General features: G+C 42.6%; 1 protein-coding gene across 1 annotated transcript in view; it reads right to left on the reverse strand.

Moving 5' to 3' along the window:
- The window catches only part of dysc (whirlin protein dyschronic), a 335,054-nt gene extending 325,873 nt beyond the window's left edge, over positions 1-9,181 (reverse strand). The window contains exon 1 of the mRNA XM_090369172.1: positions 8,989-9,181. Coding sequence (XP_090225298.1) covers positions 8,989-9,114 — 126 coding nt within the window. The 5' untranslated portion in view covers positions 9,115-9,181. The remainder of the gene's footprint in view (positions 1-8,988) is intronic.
- Between the last annotated feature and the right edge of the window lie 4,746 nt (positions 9,182-13,927).

Raw genomic sequence — 13,927 nt, forward strand, 5'->3', positions numbered from 1 at the left:
AGGGATCGGCATATTGGTGTTCTGGTTGCGGTAACGAGATCTGAGATTGCTATGAATCAGGGTACCATTGGTGGGAGTCCTTTCCATTGCTCCTATATCGCTGCCCTTTATGCCCGAGATATGGCATAACAAGAGCTCCAGCAGGCCAGATTTCAGGATTGAAGAGTGCTTCAAAATCTGCATCAGCTACATCAATCTTAAAGGAGGCGTAGGTGGGATATTTTGTGGATAGCTTGGTGACTCTACCATTCATTTTGAATGCAGCAAAAGGTTTTCCACATCATCAGCTGTGGTAGCAGGGGAGAGCCTACTAATGCAGACATTACGGATCCGCTTTCTCATCATTCCAGTGTTCGCAATTTGCATCTTGCTGAAGTGCAAATTGGTTCCAATAACTTTAAGATTGGAGCTCAGTTCCTTAAGAGTTGGATTACGGGTCAGTGTTTGTTCTTTTGTTCGTTGGCTTGCAATCATTGCATACGTTGTAGTGTCTCTATGGGTCTTTACGTTAGATACAATCGTAGTCCCTGTATAATGGTTACCTCTCACGTTGTTTGAGGCGGAACCACAATTGCGATGTACTTCAACAGCCAAAGCATTATCCGTTTCGAGCGTGAGGACCCCATATGTGAGTTTTGTAATCGCAAATAGGTGCAGTTTGGCAGATTCTGCTCCTGATGATCGTGGACATGTGTTTTGGAAAGGGGCGGCTCCGAGAACGTCTATTCAACTCCGGTTCGTGTGAAGAACAGAATCAACTGAAAAGGGCCAGAAATGTGTTGGTGTAGGTTGTGTGTGTGTGTGTGTGTGTGTGTGTGTGTGTGTGTGTGTGTGTGTGTGTGTGTGTGTGTGTGTGTGTGTGTGTGTGTGTGTGTGTGTGTGTTCTGTTCTGGCCTCTTTTTGCTACTCACAAGCATCAGTCACCTGCAGATGAGCCTGGGCACTCATCCACTCCACGTCCCAGTAAAACACTGTGGGGGGGGGGTGAAAAGAAAGATGATGGAGGGAACTATTTTATTATTTATATAGTTCCTTGTTTATTATTCTTATTTCGTTTTGTTCCCTATTATGTGTTTGTCCACTTTATTCTTATTTCCCCCACTTACGCATCTAACTTTACTTCCTAGGAGAATTCCAGATTCAAGGGAACTTCTCAATTGTGTATAATTCCCTTCGGAAAGGCTGAGTGTTCAGGAATAACAACTCACAAATTAACAAACAACAAAGTTTATTTACATATATATATATACATACAACATAATATGCAATTGAATAAAAAAACATGTAATATGCATACAAGGTTAAGTCAAGGACACCTTGCATATATTATTCTTATATTAACCATCAATATGCTATTTTAATCATTATACTCTGTGTTCTCGCCATTCTGTTACAATACACTGAAGACCAATCTTAACTTTCCTAAAGTCTCTATTTGTTATTAGTCTTTCAGTTGGACCAACAATTCTTCATTAATACAAACACTATATTCAATTATCTGTCCTTAGAACATTCCAAGATTCTCACTATAAACTTTATTATCCTTCTAACATATTACAGTATAATCATTTGAATAACAATTTAATCAATTACTTATCTTTCGTTTCTCTTGCATTTTACAATCACCCTTTTGAATTAATTAAACTCTGTTAGTATATATATAATTTACTTAAGAGATAATTTATCTATCATTTTACTTCTAGTGCTATCTCTGTTTTTCATTAATTAATCACTACACTGTTTCACCAACAGTCCTTGTTAACTTACAGTACTTAATAATATTACACCTACTTCTATCTTTTTTCTTTCCTTTGCTTTCCGGGGTGTTTTCCAACTTCCATTTTTGGATCACTGAGGTTCTCCTTCATCTGCTACACCTGAATTTGCTACAGGTAGTTTTTAGGAACTCTTTGCTGCATGAGACTGACGTTCTTTCTCGACCTTAATCGAGCTACTTCTATCTTTTCCATTCGTTGCTTCCTTCCTTCTCCTCGAGCTACTAATTTCGCATTTTCGCTCCTTTCCCTCGAGCTACTGATTCTGCGGATTTCGCTCCCTTTCTCTCCACCTTATTAAAACCTATTACAAGGAAAACTCATAGGGCCTCTCACTCTAACTCCTTCTCCACTCCACTTTATTAAAATTATCACAAGGAAAACTCATAGGGCATCTCACTCTAACTCCTTCTCCACTCCTTATTAAAACTCATCACAAGGAAAAACTCATAGGGTGCTACCCTCGTTTTCCCGCTCCACCTATTAAGAACTCTTTCAAGAAGAAAACTTCTCAGGGCGCTACCCTGCTCCTTTCCCCCCACGACCAAACACTCCACTGTTAACTGACACATATTTCCTACCAGAACAGAACGCTCAACTGTCCATGTTACTAACTCATTTTACTTATCTCGACTGCTGTGTCCGCTGACTATTTCATTTTCCCTAGCACCAACAAAAAACTCAACTTAGAATCCCACTAACTCAATTTCCTAAACACCCACATAACTCAACTCGGGGATCTGTCTTTGTCTCCCCCTGTTCATTCACTTTTTGTTCATCTCCTTTTCTGTACCGCCTACATATGTCAAATCTGCCCTAGTTTTCAGTTTAACCAATCTTATTCATTTTCTCAGGCGCCTCCGTAGCCAGGTGGGAAGGAGCAGCAGTGCGTAGCACACGCTTCTTGATTAAACCGGGGTTCGAGCCCGTCACCACCATATACGGAGGATGCAGAAAGATCAGGCGATGACCACCGCATATCCCGGAGCAATATGGCCTTAGTTGCTAATGCTCCTAAAAACCAAATAACAATCACTTTCTCTCTCTTCTTATTTGCCCGTTTTATTTTCTCAAGCTGATTCCTTGTTGCTCGATCTAACTTCTTATTTTAAGAAATTTGTAAACTTTCTCAGGCTGGCAGTACCTTTGAAGTCAGCCGCTTATAGTTACACTGTAGCAGACTAATATTCCCACGATCTAAAAACTTGCCATCACCGATAGCCAGAGCCAGACTTCCATCTAATTCCCAGCATTTGTTCCGTTTTTACTGCCCAGGTGTAACCCATTAAAGAAATGTCCCGACAGCACATAGTCCACCGCGCCATTGTTTACCAGAGTTGACACCTTCTGCTAATAGCCGTTGCTACTGGTTTCTATTGTTCTGGTTTGCCTGTGTGAGCTGGGAGGCGAGTTAAGCCAGGTTGCTAATAGCTTTTCACTTACCGCTCCCCTTGTATAGACGTTGTCTAATTTAACCCCCCTTGCCAGTGATCTTAGTAATATTCTTGACGGATGGTTTCGCTCCCTCATATTGCTTTATTATAAGTTTTACTTTAAACCAATCTCCCTCCTCCACAAAATATTATATTTGTAAGATTTTACATCTTACAACACGTCTATCTGAATACGAGACTCTGACCCACCTGGTGTTGGCAGCGGGTGGGCCAGGATCCTCTGGAGGTCCATTCCAGAGGGAAAAAGACAACAACAACAACAACAAAAAAAAAAACCCGTGGTGCAGGTTATGAAAAAAAAATAATATTAATAAAAAACGCTGGTAAAATAAAAAAAAATAAAATACATAAAAATTGCTATCCCCTAAAGAGGCTCACTCCATACAGAACGCAAAGAGAAAAAAAAAATGTACCTTTTTTTTTTTTATCCCGAGAGCATCTTCACCTGTCCCGATTACTGCATTTTTCTGCCTCGGTCCCCTTCGACGAAATTCTTCCATTTCGTCTTTGAACATCCCCCTTCCCCCTCCCCCCGAGAGCAAATATGAATGTGTCACGTGTGCACGCCTTTGAGGCAACTTCGCTTTCAGAAAGACAAAGCAGCGACGCATGCGCGCTACGATGTCCAACATTAACCCTAATTTCGACTCTTGAGTCGAGTCCCGGAGAATAACAAAAACTAGATGACACGCGCAACCCGAGAATCCGCAATAAGCGCTTACAATCTACGTTAATTAATCATTCCCGAAATGCACCGCGGAACGGATCTGCGCGTAACCATTAAATCTATTGTTCCCTAGAGAAAGAGGGATTGAGGAACTCATCGCGCTCGTGTTTGGATGAATAAATGGCTTTCGGGAGGAGAAGGAATTGTAAAAGGCCTCTTCAATCGGGCTCTGCAATGTAACGATGTCACGATTTTGTTACCGGAGCGAAAGGGACTCCACTGAAACGTTTGGGGGCGTCCGATTGGTGTCCGATCACCGAGTCTGTTGCAGATGCGAGCGAGTCCAGAGGGGAGAACGTCAATGCCCACAAAAACAGCGGGCCCTGCGCTTGTCCTTCAGAGTGTTCGCTTCGTTCCGCTGCTTCTTCGGCCTCTGAGGACGGGAACGTGCGATCCACTCGTGTCATCAAACTGACAAAGCAGCAGCACGGGTCGGAAGTGACACGATGGCGTCAATAAAGGCAATGGCGGCGAAGCGCAGAAAAGTCGGACGAAGCAAAAACTTTTCCGCTGACGTCATCAGCGAGCACCCGCTCGATTAGGTCGCGTGGATGAGCGGAAGAGGGCCCTGAAGACAACCAATGGAAATGCTGAGGCCGCGAAATTATATCTAATATAATGATACGCGACAGGGAACCCTCAGGGCCCCTCATTGTTGTCTCCCTCTGCAAAGTACCCGGAGAACACGCCAAAAGACCGGAACTTCCTTTTGGAAGTTCCATTCTTTGTAAGCGTGACTCTACTAGTGCTGATGCATTGCCCTTGTGAGGGCCTGCGACAATTGACTCTCGTTAAGGGGGACAAATCTTTGCGGGGCTCTTCTGTCACATTCTCTCGGCCTCGGGTATTTTTAATGGAATCAAATCCCTCCTCCCCTCTCCATCCGAACAGCTGCTTCCTGTGGCGCTGTATAAATTTATTCCCTTTTCTCCCCCTTCCCATTTATCAAGGAAATGATAAAGTTACATTTAATGTTGATCGCAGTTATGGTAGTCAAAAGACAAAAGGGGCAGCTTTTTTAAGTTAAAAAACATTGAGCACCAGTCCTCTGCCACCTGTACAGCACATCACCAGTTGTCGACCTAGATATTCTTAAGAGAGGCGGCAAGCGAGTGCATTGAACCATTGAGGCTAATTATGCGAGCATCATTAGACTCTGGGGAGATTCCCTTGGATTGGAAAAGTGCAAATGTATCTCCCATACATAAGGGTGGCTCTAAAAGTGAAGTTGGAAATTATCGACCTGTCAGTCTGACTTCAGTAGTAGGGAAAATCATGGAGGCAATGATCAAGGGTGGAATTCAGGATCATTTGGATCGAATTGAAATTCTCAAGGATACTCAGCATGGTTTCGTAAAGGGAAAATCATGTTTAACAAATCTGGTTCGCTATTTCGAAAGGGTCACTCACGAGCTGGATTTAGGGAATAATTTCGACATTGTTTATTTAGATTTCAGCAAAGCTTTTGACTCAGTCCCACATGAGCGGTTGCTTTATAAGCTGGAACAGGTTGGAATCACTGGGAAAATCCTTAGATGGACAGCAGGATGGCTTCAGGGCAGGAGGCAGAGGGTTGTGATAAATGGCTATTCCTCAGATTGGGTTGATGTAAGAAGTGGGGTTCCCCAAGGATCAGTATTAGGACCACTGTTGTTTTTAATTTTCATAAACGACATTGATGAAGGGATAGAGGGCGTGATGTCTAAATTTGCAGATGATGTTAAAATTGGGAGAGTAGTTAATGATCACTGTCAAGCTGAGCTTCTTCAGAGAGACCTAGATAGACTTCAGGAATGGTCAGAAAAATGGCAGCTGTGCTTTAATCCAACAAAGTGTAAGGTATTACACCTGGGAAACAGTAATCCCAAAAAAACTTATTCACTTGGTGGAGTTCAACTAAAGCCAGTACTGGAGGAAAGGGACTTGGGTGTTACGATACGGTCAGACATGAAATTCTCTGAGCATTGTAAACAGGTTGCAAGGAAGGCCCATGGTGTCCTATCAATGATCTATCGAACTTTTGCAAGTAGAGATAGGGACGTGATAATCCCATTATATAAGGCTTATGTTAGACCACACTTGGAATACTGTGTTCAACTATGGAGACCGCACCTAAAGAAAGACATCGAGCTTCTTGAAAGGGTGCAAAGGCGGGTAACTCGCCTGGTGAGATCGGCAAAAGGGCGTCCTTATGAAGAAAGACTTCGAATATGTGGGTTGCAGAGTTTGGAAACTAGACACCTTAGAGGAGATTTGATTGAGGTGTTTAAGGCTCTGAGAGGCATCAGTAAAATGAATGAGGACGAAATTTTCAAGATTATAACTGATGCTAGAACTAGGGGACATAAATTCAAGTTACGGGGGGAAATGTTTAGATTGGACTGCAGGAAGTTTTATTTTAGCCAGCGAGTTATAAATTACTGGAATAAGTTGCCTACAGGGGTGGTAGAGGCCGACAGTTTGGGGAAATTCAAAGGTCATCTGGATAGTACTTTCAGGTAAGGGAAGCGCATAGGATGATAGGATTAATTTCCTTTTTATTTATTTTTATTTCATTTTATTATTTTTATTTATTTATTAATTATTATTTATTTATTTATTTATTTATTTAATTTTTGTTTTTATCATTGTTTTGTTCGGATTTTTTTTTTTTTTTTTTTTGGCTGGTGCAGCATAAGCCATAGGCTTTCTTGCACCATACGGCCGTTACTAATACTAATACTAATATTCCACTGATGAACTCCATCCACAAGTTTGCCTCTTCTCTTCAAAATGACTAGCTCTCATCTAATCATTGTAGTTTATTATTATTATGTGTTTTATTATTTTTCTATTCTCTAACGGATTAATTATTACTTGTTTTACCGGTAACTTAACTTAATACAATCCTCTTTTGTGCATATGCTTTTATTGTTTGAATCTATATCAATGTTTATCGTCCTGTAGGATTTCACATTATTGTTATTATGTTTATTGATCTGATCTCAGATACACTCTTCATGGTTACCTGTTGTGTATCTTGTTATTAATAAAAATAAAAAATGAATAAAAATTCACATCGATTTCTTATGTGGCATCTCATTCTCTACGCGCGCTTGAAATCTGTTAACTCCGTTGATCGCGACATCTGGCATCCACAATCGTGCCTGTGAAAGGCCTACGAGCCCATTTATAGTTATGTTTGACATGTGGGAAGGATGTCACCAACTATCAACGGAAGAATGTCCAGATATTAATTTAGGGCAGCGTATACACTCGGAGATCACTGAATTATGACTACCCTATCCGACTGTGGCATAGCTCGCAGTACAAAAAGCCGAAAAACTCCTTTCTTTACAGCCGTGGTAAATTGCACCTGGTTGTGCAAGTCGCAGTTAACCTAAGAGACACCCTTTTCTCACCACTGCTCATCGTCGAAGGCGAATGCTGTGGTGTCAACAACACGATGGTTGGACACTGGAGGGCGGGAAACGAATGTGCTGGTTGGAAAAGTCCAAACGCCTGACAACAGGGATGCCTTTGGATGTGGCACCAGCAACATAATTCCGTGGACCCATTCTGCATGGTACCCACTGTGCAGGCAGGTGGCGGCAGTTGCTTAATATGGAGGACGATTTGCTGGCTAGAAGAATTAGGACCCCTACTGCGTATGGACCAACGTCTCAATGGTGAGATCGACCGGCAGTTCTTCGGTGGACCGTCTTCTCTGTTGATCCACCTTCTGTGACCTCACATTCTGACGCCTCTAACCTTACATCCCAAAACGCTGTCCTTCCTTTCCCTTTTTCTTTTTTTTTTTAACTTGAACTTAGTCCAGGAAGCTCAGGTGGCTAGTGGCCCTGCTGTCAAGTACAACAGAACCCAACACTGCACACAGAACATTCCACACACACTTCTGGCATTTGCATAGTTCTGTAAGCTACACAAAAGTACATACAGATGGCGCAGATGTGGGTGACCACCTCCTTACCCTAAATACTATACCCACTAGGCTACCGACAGTTCTTAGGAGACCATGTGCAGCCTGTAGCGTTGCTTTTTCACCCGGACAGACACGGGATCCTGCATTACCCATTTTGATTGCCCTCCAAATTCGGCTGATCTCAATCCAATTTGGACATTGTGGTCATACAAGCGCCATGTTTGAATGTGCGTTATTCGTCGATGAGATGGATTAATTTGGTTTTTTTTCTTTTTCCTTCTGAATCTCTCCAAATGCAGATTCTGATTTTCAATCCTCAAAGCTCTTTGATCGTTTCAGATCTTGAAACAAAGTAATCTCAGAAGCCCTTGAGCACAGCGCGTGTAAAGTAGACAGGTGGCTGACTGATGAAGGTCCCCCCCTCCAGTTATAACTGTAATGAATGTTGCTGTCTACGTGTGGATCGTGAATTGAGTTGAGTGTTGCGCAGTATGTGAACAGAACCCTTTAAAATTATCACGTGATTCTTATCCGAAAAAATAAACATTTTATATAGCAACCGACACGTTTGATGAGGGGAAATGCAATCCCCTTTTTCGTGTCCCTCGGAAGATTCGAGCCACGGAATACTGCTTAGCCATGCGGGGAAACTGCCATCGCAGGTAGATTTCTGGGAGGATATTTATAAGACACCTTTCGAAAGACAAGATGTTTACCTGGAATTTTTGAAACGCACTACGATTGATCCTCCCCCCTCCCCCTCCGAGTTGTGTCTTCGAAGCTCCATCTAAAGAAGGCGTTTTCAAATTTGCTAAGCACCTCGCCATTACCGATTAAAACGGAAATGGGGACAGAAATTCCCTCCTTTCACGGGAAGTTCATTAATCCGAGAGACCCATTAGGACCGGCTCTCTTTAAGGGGCCACACCCTCATTGCAGATAAGCGACCGTGGCGCTGCAATCTTTCATAATTACGGGGATGTTTGACAGTCACTTAGCGAGGGGGGGGATGCCTCCTCGTGGCTCGGGCTATTCGTGGACACGAACAAAGAGACTTCACTTCACCCTGACCTTGGGGGATGGTTTTAGAAGTTGAGAAAAGACACTCACCGTGCGGATCGTTCCTTCTTTCGATTCTCGATAGCTCGGCCTCCTTTGAAGCATGCATCCGGGGTCTTCGCCGCAGGCTGCCCCTTGAGGAGGGGACACAGGGCGGCCGTTCCTGTCCACCCACATGTACGTGTAGTTGCCAAAGGTCGAATTCAGCGAAGCTCTTCGTGGAAGGAAGGTCAAGTTCAGTTTCTTGCACGAACATAACACCTGGTGGAGAGAAGAAGAAACAGAAATGAGGTCACGAGACGGAAACAAAGCCGACATCACTAACAAGAAAAGTAAATTGTCACTCGTAATTAGCAGCAGGGTCGTTCTGTGTCCCGTGCGCGTGACTTACCATCAACGAAGACATAAATCCGGGCAGCGGTGGCTGATGGGATGCCGACGTTCAGTAGACGATTTTGTGAGCGTCTGCTGTCACGAGAAAGCGACGCGCTCGTGCAGCGAAAAGAAAATAAGAGCGAAATCGCACTCGTCCCCACCCCTCCCCTCCTCTCCTCTGCCGGAGCCCCGAAGCGCGTGTCTATTTCTGTCCGAGAACGTGTTTTTCACTCCGCACTCCCTTTTTTGCGAGTCCCCCTCCCTCCCTCGGTAGAAACCAAAAGACGTTTCTGTCTCGGAGAGAAAGAAGGTGGAAAATCGATAGGTGTAAGCACCACTCGCACGAGGCTTTCACTCCGTATTATGGATTCCGTCTGGTAGCGGGAACACGGCATATTTATTTGCCGACACCTCCTCGTGAATGCACCAAATTGGCTCGATCGCGCGCCGCAGGAATCTCTAGAAATATTAATTGCGCTCTTCGCTCTCTCCTCCGATAACTGCTCAAGTCCGCTTCACCTTTGTCGACAGAGGACACCACCGCACGATTTCCCCACTCCTCGTTGGGTCGGTTGGCCCCTGCCCTCTTGCAACCTCCAACAAGAAGTGGGGAAAACTCCGAATGGGTTTCCTCCTCGAATGATTCCCCGAAACATTTCCATCTGTGCTTCGGAGGGAAAAGTTCAAAGATTACTTGGTTCTTGTGAGTTGGTCATGTCTTTAGATTCTAACTCTAATTCTCCCTTATCGGGGGGTGAGAATACTGATGATAGAGGTCATATACTTGAAGAATTCATAGCTGCCTCTGGGGTTGAGATTGTGAATACTGGTCGACATCCACCTACATTCTCAACCACCAATGGCCAGTCCTATATTGATTAGAAGTTGGAGAGTTGCTGAGGGCTACACCACAAGTGATCACAATGCAATATTGTTTTCTATTGAAGATATTAATGAAGCTCGTGTTACTTTTGATATTGAGCGATATTGCATTAAAAATGTAGTTTGGCAAAGGTTCAATGAAATGTTTGTGAATACTGTAAATTGGCAAAACCTTGAGGTTGACGAATATGCGTTTACACTGAGTGATATAATAATTAATTGCTGTAATAGAAGTTTTAAGAAAAGTTATGTTAAAAGCAGACCAGTCTTTTGGTGGACTGAACAATTGACAGTCTTACGAAAACAGACCAATAATTTTAGAAGGCAATATCAAAGGCACGGGCGTTTCGGAGATGTTGACTTATTGGCAGGGTATTTGGCTAATTATACGAATAAACGGAAGGAATATTTATTGAATATTGAAGGAATATTGTATGAATCTCTATAATGTTTTTAGAGATTATTTTTTAGATAGAATTATTGTGGTTAGGAACAAATATTGTCAAGTTTCAAAAAAGAAGTGAGTCGGGGATGTCCTCAGGGTTCTGTAATTAGACCCTTTGTCTGGAACATCGTCATGGACGAATTCCTGGAGAGTAATTTTGAAGGTGTACAGAAGAGTATAGCGTATGCCGATGACCTTGCATTATTGGTCCATGGTGATTCCCGTCTTCAGTTAGAGACTAGAGCTGAAATAGTTCTAAACTCGCTGGACGGATGGTGCAAGCAAAATAGGTTGGAAATATCCATGACTAAGACTGTTCAAACGTTGCTTAAAGGATAGTTGAGTATAAATCGTCCCCCCACTGTTCGGCTGAGTGGAGGGGCTGTGAGATATTCCAGAGTTGTGAAATACTTGGGGTTGATGCTTGAGGAAAGACTATTTTTTACTGAACATATAAAGTATTTGAAAAACAAGGTGAGAGTATTGTATTCCAGCTCAGGAGGGTTGTGAGGAGTGACTGGGGCATCAAGGCTCGTTCATTGAATTTGTTGTATGATTGCGTATTTGTCCCGATCATTACTTATGCCTCCGGGGCTTGGGTGCATCGAATAGAAAATTCACTTGTACAAAAATATGTCTCAAGCTCAACGGTTGTTTTACTAAGTATTACTCGGGCATGTCGTACAGTCTCGACCGATGCTTTACAGGTGGTTGCGGGTAGGATTCCAGCTTTATATAATGTTTTATTAGCTGGAATGATGTTTTATACAAAGAACAATATAAGGAAGACAATACTTGGAGTTTCTTCCTGTCCTGAAGAGGACTATGTATACTCAAGAAGTGATTTAAAATTGGAAAAGAAAAGGTTTATTCTTGAGATAGAAAATCTCTGGCAACTAAATTGGCAAAATTCAGACAAGGGAAGACAGTCTTACATGTTTTTACCATCTGTTCAAATTATAAATCTAAAAATTAAACCATGGCTCCAATTTGGCTTAAATGCTATGTTTTTAATGACCGGTCATGGCTTAGCTAAAAGGCTTTTCGAACTCGGACTCAGAGATTCTGATCTCTGTACCTGTGGCGAGGTGGAGACTTCTGAGCACATTATGATTGAATGTGTACAATATTGTGGTTTTAGAAATATTTTAGAGTGCTCAGTTGGTGAGTCGATGGAGCGAGATCGTCTCAGTGTTCTGTTTTCATGTAGAAGAAATTTTAATTATTTTAATGAATTCGTGAGTGCAGTTTTCAGGAAAAGGAAAAGTTTATTAGATAGTAGTGGCCTGCCTCCACGAGGCGGGGACGGAAACCGTCCTTATCAAGATATGTAAGAGAATAAGACATATTGTTCCTAAGGACAAGCTAAATGGCCAAAAACTTTTGAGTTCGGTTTTAATTTTTTACTAAATTCAAATTCTCAACTCTGATGCCAATCTATAATGAGACAAGCCACGCATGTGCAGATGCACAGGTAGTGGTTGGCTCAGGCGCTTTAAATGGAATGTGCTTCGAAGGACCCGAAATGGTAAGAAAAAAAGAATGCCGAATTTCTGTTTCAATGTCTGTTTGACCTCACTGCCTGTAAGACCAAAATATAAAATTTTCTGTTTTTCTTTTTTTTTTTTTTGGAAATCCCTGAGCTGGCAGGCGACTTTTTACGTGCGGATGGACCGACGGACGGACATAGCGCAGACAATAGGCGCATTCGGCAGCCCCTAAATGTCCGTGTGTTTTGAACCTCCTCACAAAACTCAAAAATAAATGCTGTCGAGGGGTGGTTAAAGACAGGGGGTGGTGCCCGTAAGAACGAACAAAAATTGTAAATAAACGAAAAGCGTTTTATTTGATTGCGACAAGAACTCGGATCCCCGAACTGAGCCACGTTTCACATCGATACGAGTGCATTCTTTGGAACGAGTATAAATAAGCGGGGGGGAGGGGGCCCTTTTGTAAGTAAGAAGAAGAAATATCTCGCCAACGTTTTTCGTAATCTGATAAAAGGCGTTTTTGAAGTATATTCGTTTGTTCTCGGCGTAATTCAGCAGCGCTGAACGTGAATCAGTTTCCCGTTTTTTCCGTTCCCGTTTTGATATCAAAATCGACGTCAAAACGTCGAATCCAGTCTCTGCGCCATCTTCTCTCGGGATCGAGTTCGCTGTTGATCGACTACTTGGGCATTTCACGTGACACTTCTTTTCCTCGGCGTCTGCGTTGAGTTTGCCACGGATCGAAACACCGAAGAGAAGAGATCTTCACCTTGGAAGTGATCTCAGCAGAAGACATTTCCATCCCGCAACAAACTGGGTTTCTCAACACTCCTCACACACTTCGGACACAATCCCTTCTCGATGCAACCAACTCATCTTGTTGCAAGAGCCTTATCGCCCCCCCCCAACCATTTCTCTTCCAGTTCGTTGTACTAGGTTTAAATGAAGGGCATTAACACCAGCTAATTGGTACACAAATTTCTCTTTAAGTTTACCGTATTTGTCGGCCTATAAGACGCATTTTCCCTTTTAAATACTTTAAAAAATCGCGCTGCGTTTTAGAAGGCGAAAGTGGCAATACAGCACATGCGCAAAACCGACAGTTAACGTATAGTAGTTAACTATTAGTACACTTTCAGCAATTAGCAGGCTGTTGTTGGAGTAACAACTTAATTCCATTTAAGCCTAATCAATGGCAGGCGCGTCAAGAAGGCAAAATTATAAAAATTGGATTTAAGCTAAAAGTAGTAAAAAGATAATGATAATGTTCGGGATAATGGTGGCCGAGTCAGTAATTTCTTCCCTCTTACTTCGGTATCCTCATTTTTAACTTCGCTTGTGGATAAATTCATTTAAATTCTGTAAACTTTGAGTTCACATTTTACGAAAGATCCACTTTCGATACATCATCCTTGGACATCTGCACTCAGTCAGGAGGCGTGAGTTATGAGTTCGTCATTTGACTGGCGTGTATTCTAAGGTTGGTCTACTGGACAAATCTGGCTCAACTGACGATTCTTTTCTTTGCACCCGATGTACCCATCTCAAATTAGAACTTGGTGCGTTAAGAGAAGACTTTGAGTCACTGAAAAAACGAGCGCTTGCCCTAGAAACAAATGTAATTGGGAGCTTGTCAGGGGCTCAAGTATCTCGTGGCCTGCCAGTGATGCACGACCGATTCGGGTATCAGAAAAGAATAGTCGAGCTCTGGTAGAAAATGGTCTGGTTTCATTGGGAGACTCTGTTGTCAAGGAAACTGATAACTTTCCTTGCAATAACGGATGGAGCAGAACAACAG

This window comes from Mastigoproctus giganteus, chromosome 3 (genome assembly GCF_048544385.1).
Source record: "Mastigoproctus giganteus isolate SK-2022 chromosome 3, ASM4854438v1, whole genome shotgun sequence".
In the NCBI taxonomy this organism is placed as follows: Eukaryota; Metazoa; Arthropoda; class Arachnida; order Uropygi; family Thelyphonidae; genus Mastigoproctus; species Mastigoproctus giganteus.